The sequence below is a fragment of the Pseudonaja textilis genome, chromosome Z (assembly GCF_049901715.1).
Source record: "Pseudonaja textilis isolate UNSWEBS1 chromosome Z, rPseTex1.2, whole genome shotgun sequence".
NCBI lineage: Eukaryota > Metazoa > Chordata > Lepidosauria > Squamata > Elapidae > Pseudonaja > Pseudonaja textilis.
The window spans coordinates 109,745,532-109,765,850 of record NC_142008.1 but is presented as its reverse complement, the minus strand read 5'-3'; the positions used below and the strand labels follow the sequence as shown (position 1 = coordinate 109,765,850).

The window sequence follows — 20,319 nt, the reverse complement described above, 5'->3', positions numbered from 1 at the left end:
ATAAGCTGGAAGGAGGCCCATCAACCAAGAACATGCTTCCATCCCTACCTTAGGATCAGACCGTGCCTGTTTGGGAAAGGCCATTTAGGATTGGCGAGACAGTCAAGGTGGTGTCTTCAGAGAAAGCAGAAGAGTGGATTGGAGATGCACTGCTGGTTGACCCATAATCCAGGTGTTGTTTGAGGCTGTAAAAAAGGGAGAAGGATCTTCAAAGGTAGTTTCTTCCTGACTCTACCTAATGACGTTCTTCTTGCTTTCGATGCTTTTCTTATCACATCTGATGAAGTCCTGCTGGGCAAAGCTCTAATTGTTGTCTCTTTGTAGTAATGAAATGTGTGGTTGTATTTTGTATTTTAAGGGGATGGGTGATCAGCAGCAAAGGAGACTGCTGCAGCTTCTCCTAATTCTTCTAACTTCCTCAGCCAAGGAAAACTTTCCTCTGCTAAGTAATGATCCTGTCCTGAAGCTGTTGGAGATATAGTAACCCTGGTTTAAAATCCTGTTAATCCCAAATTCTGAGACTGTTTGTGTGCTTGAGTGGTCCCTGAATCCCCTCACTTTTTCTTCTGTGACCCCTTCTTTTTTTTCTTTAGATTTTGTGGGGCTATCCAATCCACCCTGCAAAACCCTAGTTGATCACTAGATGGCAGCAAAGAGCAATATAAAAAATACTCTACTACCCTCAAGTGCTGAACCTGATATTTACACTCCATGCAGCCTAGCTCCATGTTTTTGCTCTGTAAAATGTGGAGATCATTTCAATCAGCATGATTAGTTTCAGAGTAATTGGGTTCATCAATCATTTCATACTTATTATATGTAGTTCAGCGCCTCACATACTGATCTTCATTTCCATGTTCATCTTAATTTTTCATTGTTTTTTTAATTGTTCTATTATTTTACTTCTGTTCCAGTTTACCCTCTTTTCTTTTCTTCATTTTTTATTGTTGTAAACTGTCTAAAATAGCCCCACAGCAAGAAGGTGACAAATAAAATTTAAAAAATAAGTTTATGCTGGGACAAAAAAGCAAAGTGTGGGTACTTATGAACCTATAGAACCCTGGAATCATGGCTTCAAACGGATAAGTAACTTTCTCATAGTTTTTAAAAATAAGAAAAACTGTTGCTTCTTGGAGAGGATAAGAGAGCGAACAGGTGGCCAGTTTGTCAGGCTATTGGTGGTTTATCTCAGTTTTTCTCAAACTTGGAAATTCGAAGATGTGTGGATTTCAACTCATGCGGGTTGGGGAATTCTGCAGTTGAAGGACACTCTTTTCAAAATTGCCAACCTGGTTTACCTCCCCCCCCTCCCCCCCCGAAGTACAATTTTTTAACATTTTTCTCAGGGCATCCATAGGTATTAAGTCTAGAGAACAAATTGTACTTTTAGCATCAGCTCCAGAAGCTATTAAAAAAAATCTTTGGGCAACCCTGATCCTGATCAATAATACTTCTTGAGACATAAATCATATAGATGTTTATTTAGCAATAGAAAAAAATGATAGCAAATGATGCATTGAAGTGTTATCACCAGCTGCTTTAACCTGTGTTGAAGATTATATAACAAGGAAGTGATTTTGATTCCAGGTCCCTTTTGTTACTGCCTTCTCTTTCACAACAGCTTATTTTGTCAACATGCCCTGACCTAAAAGCATCAATCACCTTCTTTATAACTAAGCCTTTCTTAAAATCCTGGAAAGTTGAGAAGGGTTTCCAACTCAGACGTGGCCCTATTGGAGAAACATTTCTCATGCTAGGACATTTCTTCAGCTTTTTTTTTCAACAAGGGTTTCCAGATCATCCTTTAATCATTCGTTCCATGCTGAACTTTGAGGTAAAATGTTTCTCAATCTCAGGAACCATAAGGATTCTGGGAGTTGAAATCTACACATTGTAAAATTGCTGAAGTTGAGAAACACCATTCTAATGAATTCAGGATGGTTCCTTAAACACGAGACCTTTTTCTAAGGCAGGAGGTGGTGACCAGCTGTACTGTATTACCTGGAACAGGCCACTTTGATGTCATCATAATTTGTTCTAGAGCCACGGAGATTTCAATCAGTAATTTCATGGATAGCTTTGAACTAGGGGTGAGTTTCAAAAAATTTAGCAACCGGTTCTCTGCCTGGTTGCTGGGTGGGCGTGGCCATAGTGGGTGTGGCCTAGCTGGTCTCCTGCACCAAGGCAGGGGGCTTTTTTTGCCCTCCCCAAGTTCCGGAGGCTTTCTCAAGCCTCCAGGAGGGTGAAAACGGCTTCCCTGGGCTCCAGAGGCCCTCTGGAGGCTGGAAACAGGCCCATTTCCAGCCTTCCAGAGCTTCCAGGAGGTCTGTTTTTCACCCTCCCTGAGCCTCCGCAAGGGCCTTGTACTTACTTAGGATCCAAAACAGCCATGTTGGGACTCTTGGGAGAGGAGGGGAAGGGCCAGCCAGGGGTGGGATTTGCCAGTTCACTGAACTGTCCATAAAATTAACTATCGGTTTGCCCAGACTGAAGAGAAATGGTATCATCCCACCCCTGCTTTGAACCTGTCCTTATTTATTGGCATAACTGAAGTTTACCTGGCTGATGCTTTGAGTTCCTAAGCAAAGGTAGAAAACGAATGTAATAAGTGGATATGTTTAAATTGGGCTTGGATTTGGGTACTCCTTCAAATAAATGAGGTTTTTAAGTTACATCTTTGGATCCTTTTCCATTGAAAGACTTTAAAAAGCGGGTGAAATCTAAGTTAATCTTAGTTTCCACATCACATGAGTTTGTTTAACAAGCACCCAACGGCATTGGCTAGTTTTGTACAACGAGATAACTTATAAACTATGATGCTGAAAGGCACCCTAGATAGGTTCCATGAAGATACCTATCTTATGGAAAAATGTTCCTACCCATCTTGATGTTTGGATGGTCCTAACACTGTAGTCCTTTAGAATAGGGGTCTCCAACCTTGGCAACTTTAAGACTTGCAGACTTCAACTTCCAGAGTTGGCTGAGGAACTTTGCGAGCTGAAGTCCACAAGTCTTAAGTTGCCAAGGTTGGAGACCCCTGCTTTAGAAAGCCTTTAATTTGATTAGTCTCCCTGGGCATTGAGGCCAGAATGAGTAAAGTTCCCATTGAGAGAAAGTATGAATATGAGACAGGTCACTTCTTATTGATTACTGATTATTATTGACTTTTTGTTGTCTCGGCTTGTTTTCTGTTATAAGCTGCCCAGAGTTCCTTTGCTCATGTTGAGGTGGCCACATAAATTCTCCAAACAATTAAGCATGCTAAACTAACCTCTGACACTTTGTGATTTCACAGGCTGGAAGAAGATTTAAACACTGAGCGGCACACCTTGTAAAATTTCATTTAATATAATGAATGATAGTTATCTGTATAAAAGTTTGCATTAATAAAACAACACCCCTTAAGGCAGTGTTCTCAACCTTGGCAACTTTAAGATTGTGGACTTCCAGAATTCCCCAGCCAGAAGATATAAGAACTCTGAGTGCCAGAATTCTGGGAGTTGAAATCCTCACACCTCAAAATTTCCAAAATTGAGAAAAACTGCTTTAAGGAATAGTCAGACTACTGTCACCTGGTAGAAGCCATGATGGCTTTGAAATGAGGTTGCACAACAATAATAGTATGATGATGTTATTGCAGATAATTGTGATTCTGAACATAAAATGGGAATTTCCAAAATTAACTTCAGATCATATTCAGAACAAATATTTCTACAAAAAATGAAATCTGTCTTAGCGCACAGATGACACAAATGTCATGTCACATACCCACATCAGATGTTGTGGAAGAATCAAAGTTTTCCTGATATGGTCTCTGCATCTGTTTCCTGTTCATTTTGAAATATTTCTGTGAAATAAAATCAACAGTGTTTTGTCATATCTTGAGGCTTTGCCTCAGGACAGTCACTAGTGCTCCCTTGACTCAAAAATAACCTTAATTTTTCCAGAATTGCAGGACAAAATCCTAGAAGGGTACCTTGACTAACTGTGATACTTTAATAGTACAAAACCATTAAATTTATAAGAGAACTAGAGAGGGAAATAAGTAGAAAGTTAGTTTGGTGGAGTGGTTAAGGTGCTGGCCTACAGATCAGAAGACTGTGAGTTCTAGGCTTGCCTTAAACATGAAAAGCAGCTGAAAAATGGTATAACTGGATTGAGCAGAGATAGATTGTTGGATAGATAAATGGATTGTAGATAAATAGGGATAAGCACTAGATAAGTTAATGATTTATATCAGCACAAATTCTATATATTTGTAAATAATGTACAAAATATTAGTATAAGATGAATGTCACAAACTGTTGATGTTATAAGATTTATATTTCTGTTGTTTGTCTTTTTAAAATTATAAAAGATTAATAAAGTTTCTTAAAAAAAACATGAAAAGCATAAATAAATTTGGATAAATTTGGGCCAATCACTAGGAGACTGTGAGTTCTAGTCCAGCCTCAGGCATGAAAGCCAGCTGGGTGACCTTGAGCCAGTCACTGTCTCTCAGCCCAGCCCACCTCACAGGGTTGTTGTTGGAAGAGGAAGGAGTATTAGATATGTTTGCCACCATGAGTTATTTATAAAGTAATAAAAGGCAGGATAAAAATGATAAATAAACAACAAACAAATAGCCCCATTCAGAGAAGTCTATTGGATGGATAAAAATATTTCTGTTAATCCATTAATTTAACCAATTAATCAACATGGTGTAACATAGGACTACCTTTTCTCAGTTGCAAAACTCTAGATGCTCACTAGATTGTAACAAAAAGTTAGTTTTCAGAATCTCATCTAATTTTTGCAATCTGTATATGTAGTCCTTACTCAATACCTCCCTTTTTACAATCCTGTAGTCCCTTTTCGGGGTAGAGTTGAGGTGACTGGATGGAGCTGTGCGTTTACTGGCCAGATGTCCTTCCTGATGCCTATATGAAGTTCGCAGATTTTTTCCAGAAGTCCTTATAAATTCTAATACACAGTTCTGTCAATTAGTTCTTTTTCTATCTAGATATAAGATTGAATGCTGTAGATGTTTACACCCTCTTCAGTAAAGTCAGTGGGATGTGCCCCAAGATAGATCCCACAAGATCTCTGCCTGTTGTCATCTATCATTAGAAGATCCCTGTGCCAGTTTGCATAGACTTCACTGCTCTTAATCCAACAGTCAGATAGTTGCCTAAACAAGGAGGATGCAGAGATGACCTCAAAATAATCTATGAACCCAGAAATGGGAAATTGCAAGACACTTCTAGTTTTCTGAGGAAAGAGTCAAAATGCTTCCATTTTTGTTCTAGCAATCTAGGAATGGGATCAGCATGGATATCTCTGTTTGGAAGGTGTGCAAGTTTATTATTAATTTATATATTTCCATGTACCTGCCTTCTTGCAATTCCTCCTCATCCTCCTCTTTCTCTTCCTCCTCTAACCAACGTGACCCCTGGGGTAAAAAAAACTTTGTCCCACTTCCACTGCACGTGATGCAAGATATCCCCAACAAAATTATGGGTTGCTCAGAAAGCAACTTCTTATTGAACCTGCTACAACAAAAAGAGCAAAGGCACTGATTTTCCTCTGCTCCCCCACCCCCACCCCACAGCAGTTATGGTTGGTATAATTGACAATTGCCTTCTGTACTTCTGGATTTGTACATGTTGAATTTGGCGGTTCAGAGAGCTGTGCGAAGCAAAGTAAACTGGGTTTGGTCTGCAAAGCACAATTCAGTTCCCGATAGACTAGTGTGTGACACAAACTAAGCCAGAGTTTGTGGCATTGTAAAGACCTTCATTTATAATGGTCACAGTCTCACAGAGGACCTATAAACAAAAACAAAAGAAAGAAGTAGATCAGATAGGGAGAATTGCTAAAGATTATATGGGCCATTAACACCTCAGAGCGTGGGTATGAGCGAGACATTCTTGTGCTGTTGGGTAATGCACATATGCAAAGTGATAAGAATCCCCCCCTCCGTTTAATTTAGAAAAAGAAATGTTGTATCCTCTAATAAATTCTAACTCCTCCATGTTGCCTGATCAAAAAAATGCTTTTGCACATGACCACAACTTTCAGTTCAACGGCAGATGGACCTGCACTCCTGAAATATATCTCCACTGAACTTTAAAAAAACAAAAATAAAAAACAGTGTGATGTTTGGGGTCAGAATTACAAGAATTGGAAAGGTCCTTGGAGGTTTTATCTAGTGCAACCCCTTGCATAAGCAAGAGACCCTATATCATTTCAGACAAATGGCTGTCTGATCTCTTCTTAAAAACCTCAGGTGGTGGAGCATGGGCTAGCTGGGGAATTCTGAGCATTGAAGTCCATGCATCTTAAAGTTACCCAGTTGAGAAGCACTGGACTAGAACTCCTCCAAAGTGTCTTTCAACTCTGTTAACCCCAAATCTCCTTGCCTTGGGAAGCATCTCCAAAACATGATCGCCTGCCTTCCATTTGAACACATCCACATGACCACTCTGGATCATTGGTTCAATTGCTGAAATGAGTTGAATTTTTTTTTTTTTGAGAGGGGCAATTGTAACTTCCAAACCCTGCATTCTGAAACAGGATAGAACAGAACTGAAGCACTTTCTGTAAGCCATTGTCCAAATAGCTGAAGAATGCTCCCATATCCCTTCTCACTTTTCACATTTTTCAATTCAATTTAGAGCTGGAAGGAACCTGGGAGGTCTTCTAGTCCAACCCCCTGCTCAAGCAGGAGACCTTATACCAGTGTTGGCGAACCGTTTCGGCACTGAGTGCCAAAATGGGAGTGCATGTGGGACCAGCAGAAATCAGAAGATCAGTTCCCCAGCACACACGCACTAGAGTGCTGGAAACTGAAGAGCAGTACCCTGGAATGCATGTGTATACCAGGAAGTTGAGGTTGCAGTTTCCAGCATATGCATGCGGGCCAGCCAACTGGTCTTCCAGTTTCTGGTGTGCATGCACACACGAAGACCAGTTGCGCTGGAAACTGGAAGCTCAGTTTCCCAGCATGCACATGCGCGCTGGTGAGCTGCTCTTCTGGTTGCCAACATTCCCTCATGCACAAAGACCAGCTTGCTGATGTGCGTGCATGTGCCAGAACCTGGAAGAGCAATAGGCAATGGCTGCCGTGCCCAGAGAGATAGCTCTGTGTGCCACTTCCAGCATGCGTGCCACAGGTTTGCCATCATGGCCCTATACCATTTCAGAAAGTGGCTGTCCAGCCACTTCTTAAAAGTCTCCAGTGATGAAGCATCCACAACTTCTGAAGACAAGCTGTTCCACTGGTTAATTGTCCTCACTGTGAGGAAGTTTCTCCTTAATTCCACTTCGCTTCTCTCCTTCATTAGTTTCCATTCATTGTTTCTTGTCCTCCCCTCTGGTGCTTTGCTAAATAAGCTAACTCTCTCCTCTTTGTGGCAACTTCTCAAGTACTGAAATGGTGCCATCATGTCACCCTGGTTCAGATTTTCTCTAAATTAGCCATACCCAAATCCTGCAAACATTCTTTTTAGTCTCCAGCCATTAATTGTCTTAGTTCTCTGCACTTTTCCCAAAGTCTCAACATCTTCTTTGTAATGGATGTAGTACTCCAGTTGTGGTCTTTTTTGAAACCAAACATTCTCAGTTTGTTTAAAGTTATTCACAGAATATAGTTTCCAATCCTCAGATTGTTGCTTTTTGCCATATCTGTTGCAATTTATATCAATCTTTCTTAAAATAGTGTTCCCAAGATTAAATGCAATACTCAAGGAAGGATTCTAGAGTGTGAGAAAAAGTGGAATTGTGACTTCCCATGACTGGGAAACAATACTCGTGTTATGGAAATGTATCTGACTTTTTTTGTAGCTATTTGACATCACTGACTCATATTCCACTAGTAATCAATTTTTAGTTCAGGTTGTTTTAAATAGTTGTTAATCAGCAACAGCAAAGTGACATTACCCCACAGTGATATTAACTGTAGTACAATTGTATATCCAACGTATTATTGACTTACCATGGAAGTGTATGTGTGTATATATACAATGTATTACAATTAAATTTGAGTGTTTTGATATGGAGATTCTTTGGCTGAGATCATTCTAGGTCATAAATACGGTTGTTTGGTTTTGGCTTTATTTTGGCATGCAAATACAGGTGTTATGATTTGCAAATCACAGTGTACCTCGCTACATGTTGTGTAAAGTTAACCTATAGCAAACAATGACTTAGAAAAACATTTCTTTAGGGAATGGTTTTTCGAGAAAGGAAAGGTATGTATGCAATTCTATGGTGTCTTATTTCACCAAGACTCTATCTTCATTTCATTCTGCATTTTTTTCCTTGTATGAACAGAGCCAGTTTGATATAGTGATTAAGATATGAGAAACCAGCAAATTGTGAGTTCAAGTCCCGCCTCAGCCATGAAAGCCAACTTTGGATCAATCACTCTCTTTCAGCCCAACCCACCTCATAGGATTGTTGTGAGGAACATAGGTGGAAGATGGTGTGTTGTACATGTTTGCCATCTTGACTTGAGAGATCTAGTTTGGTATAATGGTTAAGGAACCAGGCTAAAGAGCAGGAGACTGTGAGTTCAAGTCCTATCTTAGCCATGAAAGCCAGATGGGTAATTTTGGGACAACCACTTTCTCTCAATTCAATCCACCTCACAGGGTAATTATTGTGGGGGAGAAAAGGAAGAAGGTGTGTTGGATATGTTCATCTTCTTGAGGTGTTTGCAAAAATAATAAAGGTGGGAAAGACACAAATAATTTAAAAAATAAATAAAAAATGAATACTCAATTTCCCATTTCTGAATCTATATTGAACATTCACTTGGCTTCGTTTAGGTTTGTTATTGTATTTCCAAGGTGGAGGAATAATATATTTGTTGGAAAGCTCATTAGAATTGGTGAATTATACCAGATGAATCTTCATTAGGTTTTTCCTTTGTACTATGGTATACCAATTCAGCTATCTTGCCAAAAAGACATTAGTGGTGTTGCTCAAGAAAGGGAAATTTTAAGAAAATGATTTCCAAGCACCCCACCCCACCGCACCCCACCCCACCCGCTTTAGGGCAATCCCCTTATTGCCAGGAGATATATCAAAAAGAGCAAGGCATGGCATGAAAGACTTCCTTTCAGAGATTGATTTCATTCTGTTCTCTGTGAACTTCAGAAGAGATATGCAAAAAGATAAAATACCCTCTTCAGTCCTGGTGTAAAAAGATAAAGAGTTTCCTAATCACCCAAAACATAATAAATAAAAAAGAAATAATCACACCTGCCGACAGGGTATTCAAAAATAATGGCATGGGGGTGGTAGAGAAGGAGGAGGACCTGCCTTGGCTAAGGGTTTCAGCAGTGCCTTGTCTAAATCAAAATCAGAATCAGCATAAAGCTGGCCCCTGCTCAGCAGGAGATCCTACACCATTTCAGACAAGTTAATGTCCAGCTTTTCTTTAAAATCTTCATTATTGTTTTGAAGGCAAGTTGTTCTACTGGTTAATTGTCCTCTCTCTTAGGAAGTTTCTCCCTTAATTCCAGGTTGTTTCTCTCTTTGGTTAGTTTCCACCTTTTACTCAAAATGTAAAATCACCGAACCAGTAGTTACACCAGTTGGATCCTACCCGTTGCCAATTGCTTTCTCCTCTCCTGCTTGAAACTGGAGCCTTTGGTAAAGGAACAATAAAACACGTGTTTTGTCTTGCTTTCATGCAAAGTTTAATTTGAATATTTTTCCATATTGTTGTTAAAGGTGTGGTAATGAAAAGAGCAGTTGGAATATTTACTTACTTATTTCAATTGCTTTATTTAGAGTTTGGCTTACTGGTTATTTGGCAAAGCGATCTCAGTCACACAATGTGGTGCAGCGCTTAAGACTTTTGGATAAGACACCAGGTTCAACTCCATATTCATCCAAGAAGATCCATAGGTAACATTGGAATAGGTTATTGGACTTGTTCATTCATCACATTAAGACAGACTAAATCTGATTTTGGCTAACTGTACTGTGTAGATTTAATTATTATAATATGGAAGTCATAATTTATAACAGAATAACAGAAGAGACTGCTCAGGGAAGAGACTTATATCATTTCTGACAAATGGCTGTCCAGTCTCTTTTAAAAAGCTGCCCATTATGGTTCTGCAATCCTTATTACCTGCTGAGTAAACCATGCAGGTTGGGGAATTCTAGGAGTTGAAGCCTACCCATTTTAAAGTTATTGAGGTTGAGAAATTCTGATTTAGTCTATCACAGCTACTTATAATGACATCTTCTTTCACTGTGGAAAAAGGTACTCTTTTTAACAGATTAACAAGGTTGGAAGGAACCTTGTAGGCCATCAAATCCAACCTCCTACCCAAGCAGGAGACCCTACACCATTTCTGACAGAGGGCAGTCCAATCTCTTCTTGAAAGCTTCCAGTGATGAAGCTCCCACAACTTCTAAAGACAACTTCAGTTCCGTTGGTGGATTGCTCTCACTGTCAGAAAATTTCTCCTTATTTCCAAGTTGAATCTCTCCTTGATCAGCTTCCATCTGTTATTCTTTATCTAGTCTTTGGGTGCCTTGGAAAATAGCTTGACCACCCTCCCCTCTCCATGGCAACTCTTCATATATTGGAAGACTGCTGTCATGTCTCCCCTGGTCCTTCACTTCACTAGACAAGCCATGCCCAGTTCCTGCAATCATTCATTGTATGTTTCAGCCTCCAGTCCCCTAATCATCTTGGTTGGTCTCCTCTGCACTCTTTCTCTGCACTTTTGTTCCAGGTCTGTGCATCCAACTAGCATGGTTAGACCCAGAATGTTGATCTATGAGACCATTACCCTTATATAGCAGGACAATTATCCTTATCTAACAACTGTTCAGTTCTTATGGACTCATTTTTATCTTGGTGGGACAAAGCTTTTGGAATAATTAGTGAGTCCTAAGGAAAGTAAAATTGAGATCCACTACCATGCAATCTACTCTAGTGGAACAATGTCCAGGAACTTTCAATGAAAAATACTAACAAATCTTTGGAATTTCTTCAGTTGGGACTTTGTCCGGCCCTCCCCAAAACCTAGATGCTCATTTAATTGAGCTAGCTAAAAATACTCAGGATATTTTGCTTTCCAGGAATTGTCACCTTAAATTGGAATAAGCCAAAAAAATGAATGTAAAATGGCTAAAAATCATGTATTTTATCAACTTCATTGAAGAGCAGGAAAGGAAGAGGAATTGAGGTGTTGACAATTAGAATTTGAATTCTTTTATTGGCCAAGTGTGATTGGACATATAAGGAATTTGTCTTGGTGCAAATACTCTCAGTGTACATAAAAGAAAACATACATTCGTTAAGAGTCAAGAATCATCAGGTACAACACTTAGGGTTGGGTACAATAATCAATCAAATCATGCTAGGAAACAGTCAATATAAATCATAAGGATACAAGCGACAAAGTTACAGTCATGCAGTCACAAGTGGGAGGGGATGGGTGATAAGGAGTGATGAGTAGATTAATAGTAATAGTAGTGCAGACTTTATAAATAGTTGGACAGCATTGAGAGAATTATTTGTTTAACAGAGTGATGGCATTTGGGAAAAATCTGTCCTTGTGTCTAGTTGTTCTGGTGTGCGGTGCTCTATAGTGTCATTTTGAGGGATGGAGTTGAAACAGTTTATGTCCAGGATGTGAAGGGTTTGTAAATATTTTCACAGCCCTTTTTTTGAGGTGTCCTCAATTGAAGGCAGGTTGGTATTGTTTTTTCTGCAGTCCTAATTATGGATGACAATGAAGCAAATAGCACAAGTCTTTCATAGGTATAGAGGCAGAAGACTCCATATTCCCACAAGTGAAGAATGAATGATGCAGTTCATGGAGTAGCAGAGATGATGACACTCACTATTTTGATTAAAGAAAAGACTTTGCCTAGCTGTGTTTCTGCTTGGAAACCAATTTTGAACTGTTTGCTTGAAGGTGAAAGGAGTGAAACTTTTAATTCTGAGATTGGAGGGTTAGAATTGTTTACGATTATAGGAATATTGTGTGCTATAGTTCATTTTAGAGCAAAACAAATATTTGATTCTTTCATCTGTACAAAAAAAAGTTGGAAATTACTCTTTTCTACACTTTTCTTCTTGCATTCCCAATTTTGGCTTCTTGATACCCTCCTTTTATTTTATTTTTTTATATTTCCTTGCATTTTATCTTCTTTTGAAACTTAAAAAGTTTTTTGGAAAAAGGAACTAACTAGTAAATCCTTACCTTGGGCACACCCTGAACTTACATGAGACTATTATGATGCTAATGGTTATGTATTCTGAATCTCTATACCCAGAGCTCAGAATGCTAGAACAGATAAGGAGAGAAGAAACTCTCAACTAAGACAATTGTCTCTTCCATGGATAAGAGATGCTTTTCACCTTTCTTTAAAGGTATTAATAGCTGAAAACAATATAGTCACACATACCCCTTTAATTTTATCTACCTAAGAATCCGCTGAGGGGAAGAGGGCTGAAAGGTTGTCTGGTTTGCATATTTGCTAAGTCAAGGTTTGGTAATAATTACATGGGGGAGAGGGGGTTTAAATCATATTGTCCCAGTTGGCATAATCTTCTAAGCTAAGTCCCACTCAATCCTATCATGATTTAGCATGATTTGCAAAGCCAGTCATAAATCAGCTTTGTAAGTCAATTCTCGGAGTTGAAGCCCACCCTTTTAAAGATCTAAGAAGATTTTCGGTAATCCAGGTCATAGTTGCCTCAAAATTGCACTTTTTTTCAAAGCCAACTGGACTGTTCTCTTTAAAAAAAACATTCAGTCCAGTTGCCTTTTGAGAAAAAGTTGTTGGGAGTTAAGAAACAGCCTAAATCTTCAAGAACTTGTTTGCTCGGTTTTAAAAAAAACAGGCCTCTGGTTATCACAAATGCTAGCAGAAAAATCCAGAGTTTTTACAATGGAGCAGGTAAAAAAAGTTTTGCCACGGACCTTCTTGCTTCCAAGTTTCACGAATGAAGGCGAATATATATATCCCAGGGTAATGTTGCCGGATCCAATCTGCGTCAGTCACTAGAACTGGAGGTTTTGTCTTCCTTCTGGGCTTTTGGTACTTGTGCTGAATCCCATCCCTAAGGGAACTTTTCTCTGGCAGACTGTGTGCTTTGGGCTATTCCATGTGTGGTATTTATATAGTGCCTGTTGTGTGTGGCCTTTAAGTTTGAGTTCACCATCTTACTTTCTGCAGTGAGTGAAAAGTAAACCTTCTCTCTCTCCACATTACAGGTAGTCCTCAACTTAGGAGCATTCATTTAGTGACCATTCAACCATGGCACTGAAAAGTGTGACTTAGGACTATTTTTCACAACCACCACCTTTGTAGCATCCCCATGATCACATGATCAAAATTCAGGAGCTCGGCCACTTGTTCATATTTATGACCGTTGCTGTGTCCCAAAGCCATGGGATCCCCCTTTTGTGACCTTCTCACAAGCAGAGTCAAGGGGGAAGCCAGATTCAATTAACAACTGGGTTCCTCACTTATCCAACGCAGAGATTCATTTAGCAACTCTGTGGCAAGAAAGGTCATAAAATGGAGCAAAATTTACCTAACAAATGTTTCCTTTAACACAAGCTCTATATGTTCATTTTTTATAAGTGTTGTGTTATTACATTTATCAATTGGGAAGACTTGGAAAGCGGTATGATTTTAAGGATTTACTGTCCCACCTGAGCTGCCTCTATATCCAGCTGTGGTTTGTGTACAATGAGTTGAGAAACACTTTTGTAAGATCAGGGCAAACACGTCTGTTCATGTTGATGTGCAATCCACTTTAGTTTCCTGAATTAACATCAAAGTCTCTGTTCCACCGTGCGCTCTGTTTTATTTATTTATTTGTGAGGTTTTTTTGAAAGAATGCCTTATTTCGGGTCAGTCTGTCTCTCTTTTTAATAATATTTCAGCTCATTCAGATCTTCTCTACCATCTAGATTGTCCTTTTTGGATCCAAAGCTGAAATATAAATCAATTAAGCAAAGCCCCAGCCTCATTCTTTTCTCTACCGCATGCCTTAACGAGTAGTTAAAGTCCCTGGACTTGCAAGGCTGAGAAGCATGGCTTAACCTGAAGCACAATATTAAAAAAAAAGATATTGAGACTCCAGAAAGAGTGCAGAGAAGAGCAACAAAGATGATTATGGGCTGAAGGCTAAAGCATACGAAGAATAGTTGCAGGAATTGGGTATGTCTAATCTAGTGAAAAGAACCAGAGGCTACACGATAGAAGTGTTCTAATAATTGGGGGGCTGCCACAAAGAAGAAGAAGGGATCAACCTATTTTCCAAAGCACCAGAAGGGAAGACAAGCAGTGTCTGGAAACTAATTAAGGAGAGGAGGGATCTAGAACCAAGGAGAAATTTCCTAACAGTGAGGACAATTAACCAGTGGAACAGCTTGCCTTCAGAAATTGTGGGTGCTCCATCAGTGGACGCTTTTAAAAAAGAGACTGGGCAACCATTTGTCTGAAATGTTATAGGATCTCCTGCTTGAGTTGTGGATTGGACTAGAAGACCTCTAAGATCCCTTCCAACTCTGTCATTCGGTTAAGCTTGCCTGCAAGACTCAGTCTGAAGTCTGAATTCTTGGATCCTGCTGCTTTTTGCCCCGATTCCCACCCCTCGCACACGGGCCAGCCACACACCCAGCCAGACAGATCCCTGAGGCTCCAGCCGTCCTCCAGACTTCCATTGTCTTTCTAAGTTTCCATTGCCTTGTACAAATGGGCTAGTGGAAAGAACGCTGCAGGGGCAGGAGATAAGGCGAGCAAACAGGGCCCTTAACTTCTTATGTTATGTGCAAGAAAGGGGGAGGATGTTCTTTCAATTCCACCCCTAACCTTCCCCACACTGCCTCCCCCCCCCCCCATCTTTCCTTCTTGCATTTGGAAAGTTTGTCTATTTGGAGAGGGAGGGGTGGAGGTGTGGATGATGGATAGGAGGGATCAAGGCAGCCAGGAGCTGTTGGGTCCAGTTTAGAAGAGCTGGGCCTGCGTTTATCAGGAGCCTTTATAAGTCAGGAGAGATAGCAGGTCAACCTGTTGCTGGTGAGAGATAAGATATCAAGGACTGGTGTGGAGACGCTGAAGGAGCAGGTACAGAATCACCTGAGCCTCCATCTCATCTCCTGGTTTCTGGGACTTCTTTCTGCTCTCATTCCTAGTTCTTGGGTCTTTGCAGTTGGGCTGTTCTTCACCTGCTCCCTGCTGTCTTGTGCTTTCTGCCTTTATACCTCTTGATCCTCTGTTTTAAGCAATCCAGTGCAGCATCTATCCTAGGCTGGAGAACTTCTTTCCATTTTGACTTTGAGGAGTGAAGGCCAAATTTCGCACCTGGAGGGAAACAGAATTGTAAACCTTTCAGGCATCTATTTTCAGGGCAGTTCTTGGAAATATTCGAATACAAAAATGTGAGAAAACAGATTTTTACTGTCTCTCTCTCTCTGTGTGTGTCTCACTCACTCATAGTATATATAATTAATTTGGTTTTTTGACCATCCCTAAGGAAAATAATTATTGTTGCAATTCCTGTATCTTTTGGAAGGAAAAATAAATACTGCTGAATGAAAAACCAAGGTTGGTATAAATATCCTAATAATAAATATATTTTAATATGTGAAATATATTAAAATATATTTTATAAATATAGTTAATTAGTTTTAATTTTATATTTAATACATATATTTAATTATTAGGAAAACGTATTGCCCCCATAAATGAGTGTTTTGAGTCTTAAATAAGAGAATGATTGTACTACTCTTGCAGCCTAGTCCAAAGAATGTTAATTTATTATAGCGTAACTTTTGTGGTCTTGTGGCCAGTTATACCACAACAAATCAGATTCATCCTTAAAGTGCCACAAAGCTCTTATTTGTTCTTTAGCTAACCGGATTGAATTAATTTCATCTTTTTCTTATGAGGTGTATTCTCCATGGACTAATACATAACTGGAGCAGACTTAAATGTTTTGCATGTTGACGTTTTCTTTCAGCTTTTTCTTTTTCCTGGAAGAAAATCCATTGAATTCAATGGGATTTACCTCTGATTTGATATATTTCTATATGGTCTTATAAGGGAGCTGCTGTAGTTCCTATCTGAGGTAAATGAATTAGTTCAGCTTAGATAGTATACCTCTTCCTTCCTTTTTCCTAGAAAAATTCACAAGACGGAAATCTGATAGCCTGATGTGCTAAATTGAAAAATACTTTGATCAAGACCAAAATAGATGAAGCCCGTGCTTTTAATTGTGTACTGACTTTATTGTGTAATTAATTTTATTTCTAATTGTTTAACATGGCCATTTTTACCGCTATTGCTTTTTATAAAGTGCGTACTAACATTTGCTACTGCCATTTCATCATAGCTTATATAGTTTTAATATCAATACTAATTATATTTTTACCAGGAGATTTTATCAATACAATGTTTGTATACTCTTTGGCTAATATTTCTGATGTTTTGCTATTTTTTTTCCATAGGTTTTTTTTTATAATTTATATTAACATTATATCACATTATTTTAAACTGTACTATATTGCACTGTTGTCTTAATGATTTATATTTGTGATGCTGTTTTATAGTTGTGGCAGTAACACTAAAATTTAGCTCATTTTCTTCTGCACATTGTAGAGATGGTGGTAAATTACCATCCTGTAATAGTATTTTATGCAGGTCAATAACCTAGATAAAGCTTGATTGATTATGGATGATTATCCTTTGCCACTCTTCCTTTATTTAATGGATTAGAAAACATGATATGTATCTCATGGCTGCATGGAAACAAGAGGTTCAGACTTGAGTTTAGAGGCAGTAGTTTTCAGCTGTAAAAATAAAGAGAAAAGTAGAGAGAGCTTTGTGATGAATATAGTTCAAGTAGACCTGAAAAAACGATATAGAAAGCTGAATCATTTGGTGTCACTTAACAGCATGCATGAATTATTTTGAACTGGGTGTTCTGGAATGGAAAGTTTTGATCTAAAAACACACATTTTTGTTTTTCAGGAACAGATACACAGAAAAAAATATGAGCCATATATAACTTTTCCTTTCCCAGGAGGGCTAGCAGAACCAAATGTACTTGTAAATATTCAGTGGGTTTGTTTTAATTTTATACAACTCTTTATCCAAGATACCAAATTCCAAATCACAAGAGTGTTTTAAAAATAGCTTTTATATGTTTTTATCTGCCTTGTATTATGGAATAAATTCTTCTAATTCTAAATTCTAATCCTTTGCAGTATTTTAAAATACATGGTTAATGTGTCAGAGAAGTTCAATTATTGGGTAGGTGACTTATAATAAGAAGCATCTGTATAATTACTGCCAAGAGCTTTTTCCCTTGCTCAAGAAATACATTATGTGTGCACAAGGATGTCTATGAAGATAAATTTTCTACCTTGTTCAGGGCCCTCTTGTATGGTTTAAAATTTAGGGATGAAGAATTATCACATGAATACATTTCTGAGTCCTGGAATTGTTCAACAAGGATTAAACTTAAATTGTAGCCTCAGCTCTTAGTAAGAGAGACAGTGTAGCAGTTAAAATACTGGCTTGAATCAGATGGCCCAGGATGGGTCAAATCATGAATGTCTTCCTAACTCCTGGCTTGTTAAATTGGGGATATAATCAAAGGAGGCAGCCTTGCAGGAAAAAAATTAACAAATATTTGTTCTTTCTCTTCCTAGCAGGTGGAAACAATTCTAAGAAGGCCATGGAAGAAAATTCCTCATCCTATAAGACTGTCCTTTCTTTTGGACGTTTCAAAGTTCGAAAATTACAAAATGGTCCCTCCTCGGAACAAGTCAACCACACTCCTAAACCAGATCTTCCTTCTTCCACGCAAGCAGAAGAAAATGGATCTCTTTCAGCACCCCCCGATTATGAGACTTCAATTGATGCTTGTCCTCGTTATGAGTTTTATGCCCTCTCAGCACCTCCTGGACGTCGGAAGATCCGGCCTACTTTAGACATGCTGAGGAATGCAGAACCGGTAAGAGGGTCCTCTTCCATAATGATCAGGGGAAAAGAAGTTGACCTTCTTTTCCATGATAACATTAGCTACAGAGACTTTATACATATCACACCTAACAGTAGTTTCTTGAATCATGGTTTAATAAACTTCAGTTGCCTGAGCTCACATGAAACACTAAGTTACAAGCTGGCTTAAAATGGCCAAATTATTAAGAAAATTGCCAAATTAAGAAGAGACTGGACAACCCCTTGTCAGGAACGGTCTCTTGCTTGAGCAGGGAGTTGGGATTTAAAGACCTCCAAGGTTCCTTCCAACTCTGTTATTCTGTTATTATTTCAGATTGACTCAACCGTTGATTTAAACCCTACGGTGGTTTGTTGATTTACACTTAGCAAGCTGCCAGATTTTTAACATCATGGTTTACAAATCATGCTTTAGAGGTTCATTTGTTATGAGATCCCCGCTAGTTGCATTTTCTTTAATAAATCGTAATTAGAATAACCATGTCTTTGTGCAAAGTGTAAAGCAAATCATTGTGTCTTTCAAATTGCCAATTTTGGTCTATGATCATGTGTGAAACAGATTATTTTTATACAGTGCAATAAATTGTGGAACGCAGAATAAAAATTTGCTAGCTTCTCCCTACATCAGAGGTGGTATTCAGTAAATTCTGACCAGTTCTGGAGAACCAGTAGTGGAAATTTTGATTAGTTCAGACAACCGGCAAATACCACGTCTGACTGGCCCCACCCCCATCTATTCTCTGCCTCCCGAGTCCCAGCTGATCTCTTTGTCTTCTTTGGTTGCCCTGCACAGGAGAACAGAGCTGGAAAGCAGGTTAGTGGGGGTGGTGAGGGAATGGAGATTTTGCAGTATCCTTCCCATGCCATGCCCACCAAGCCAAGCCATGCCCGCCAAGCCATGCCCACAGAACCTATAGTAAAAAAATTTGAATCCCACCACTGCCCTACATGCCAAACCATATGGTTTTATAAGCCATGTAGCCTGGACTGATTTTTAAAAATCTAAATCACGGACAAGCAAACCCCAACTCAAATCAGCACTGTATAGTATAGGAACTCAGTTGTTTTGTTCTGCATGATTGAAATAAATCATGATTTAACTCAGTGCGTTGAGTCTCCATGGGTCACAAAAAGAGCACCCGTCTTTTTCAACAAAGTCACACTTTAGGAAAAGAATGGAGCCAAAATTAAGTGTATTTGGAGAGCCCCCGAGAGGAGAGCAACTATAAAATGTAATATGTAGAATTTTAGGAGATTCACTTTGGATCTAATATCAACTTCTTTTCTTCTTTATTTTCTCTTTTGGTTCAAATAGGGGAAAGGGCAGGCATATCCTGGGGGCCCAGATTGTGCTGACCCCAATATAGAATCTAGTTCGAAGGATGGGGAAGAAAAGGACGTGGAAGACCCTGAACCGGAAGCCGAGCCTGTCCGATTTGGCTGGGTGACGGGAGTTATGGTAAAGTTCTCAATGCAATGTGTGAATTCATTTGACCCAGGAAGGGTGGGATCAGTAGGAACGTAGGAACTATAATTGGGAAGAAACAAAGTCTAGGGATGCCACCGATTGAGTTGGATCCTTAATTTACTGGTTTCTTAACAATTTTAAGTTTAAAAAAAAACATGCCAATGAGAACCAGTTTTGTCTAGTGGTTTTGGCATCATCTCAGAAACCAGGAGACTAGGAGTTCCAGTCCTGCTTCAGGTATGAAAGCTGACTGGGTGACTTTGAGCCAATCACTCTCTGTGTCAGCGCAACCCACCTCACAGGTTGTTGTTGTGAGGAAATAAGAGGAGGAAGCCATATTAGGTGTATCTTCATCGTCTTGGGTGATTTATAAAACTAATAAAGGTGAGATAAAAATGCAGTTAATAATAATATGAGACTTTGTGAACACTCCCAGATTTTCACTCATGTTTTTTTTCCTCTGAAGATCCGATGCATGTTGAATATTTGGGGTGTGATCCTTTATCTCCGTTTGCCGTGGATAACGGCCCAGGCTGGTATAGGTAAGAAACTTTGTGGAATTAATGAGGGATTATTTTTATGGAGATTCTCAGTCATCCAGGTCATGGTTGTTCCAAAGGTGCTTTTTTCATGAGGCAACTGGACTTTCTGGTTTTTCTTTGAAGACCTTTCACTTCTTATCCGAGAAGCTTCTTCAGTTCTGATTACTAAATGAGTCACATTCCAGTCAGAGTTGAAGAAGCTTCTTGTTTGAGAAGCGAAATGTCTTCAAAGAAAAACCAGAAAGTCCAGTTGCCTCATGAAAAAGCACCTTTTGGAGCAACTATTTTCTTGATTTCACCTTCTCCCTACTG

At 39.1% G+C, this 20,319-nt stretch overlaps 1 protein-coding gene across 1 annotated transcript in view; it reads left to right on the top strand.

The window, feature by feature from the left end:
* The window catches only part of LOC113449561 (solute carrier family 12 member 3-like), a 56,877-nt gene continuing 36,558 nt past the window's right edge, over positions 1-20,319 (top strand). The window contains exons 1-4 of the mRNA XM_087916383.1: positions 1-214; positions 17,688-17,992; positions 19,313-19,456; positions 19,932-20,007. Coding sequence (XP_087772509.1) covers positions 17,714-17,992; positions 19,313-19,456; positions 19,932-20,007 — 499 coding nt within the window. The 5' untranslated portion in view covers positions 1-214; positions 17,688-17,713. The remainder of the gene's footprint in view (positions 215-17,687; positions 17,993-19,312; positions 19,457-19,931; positions 20,008-20,319) is intronic.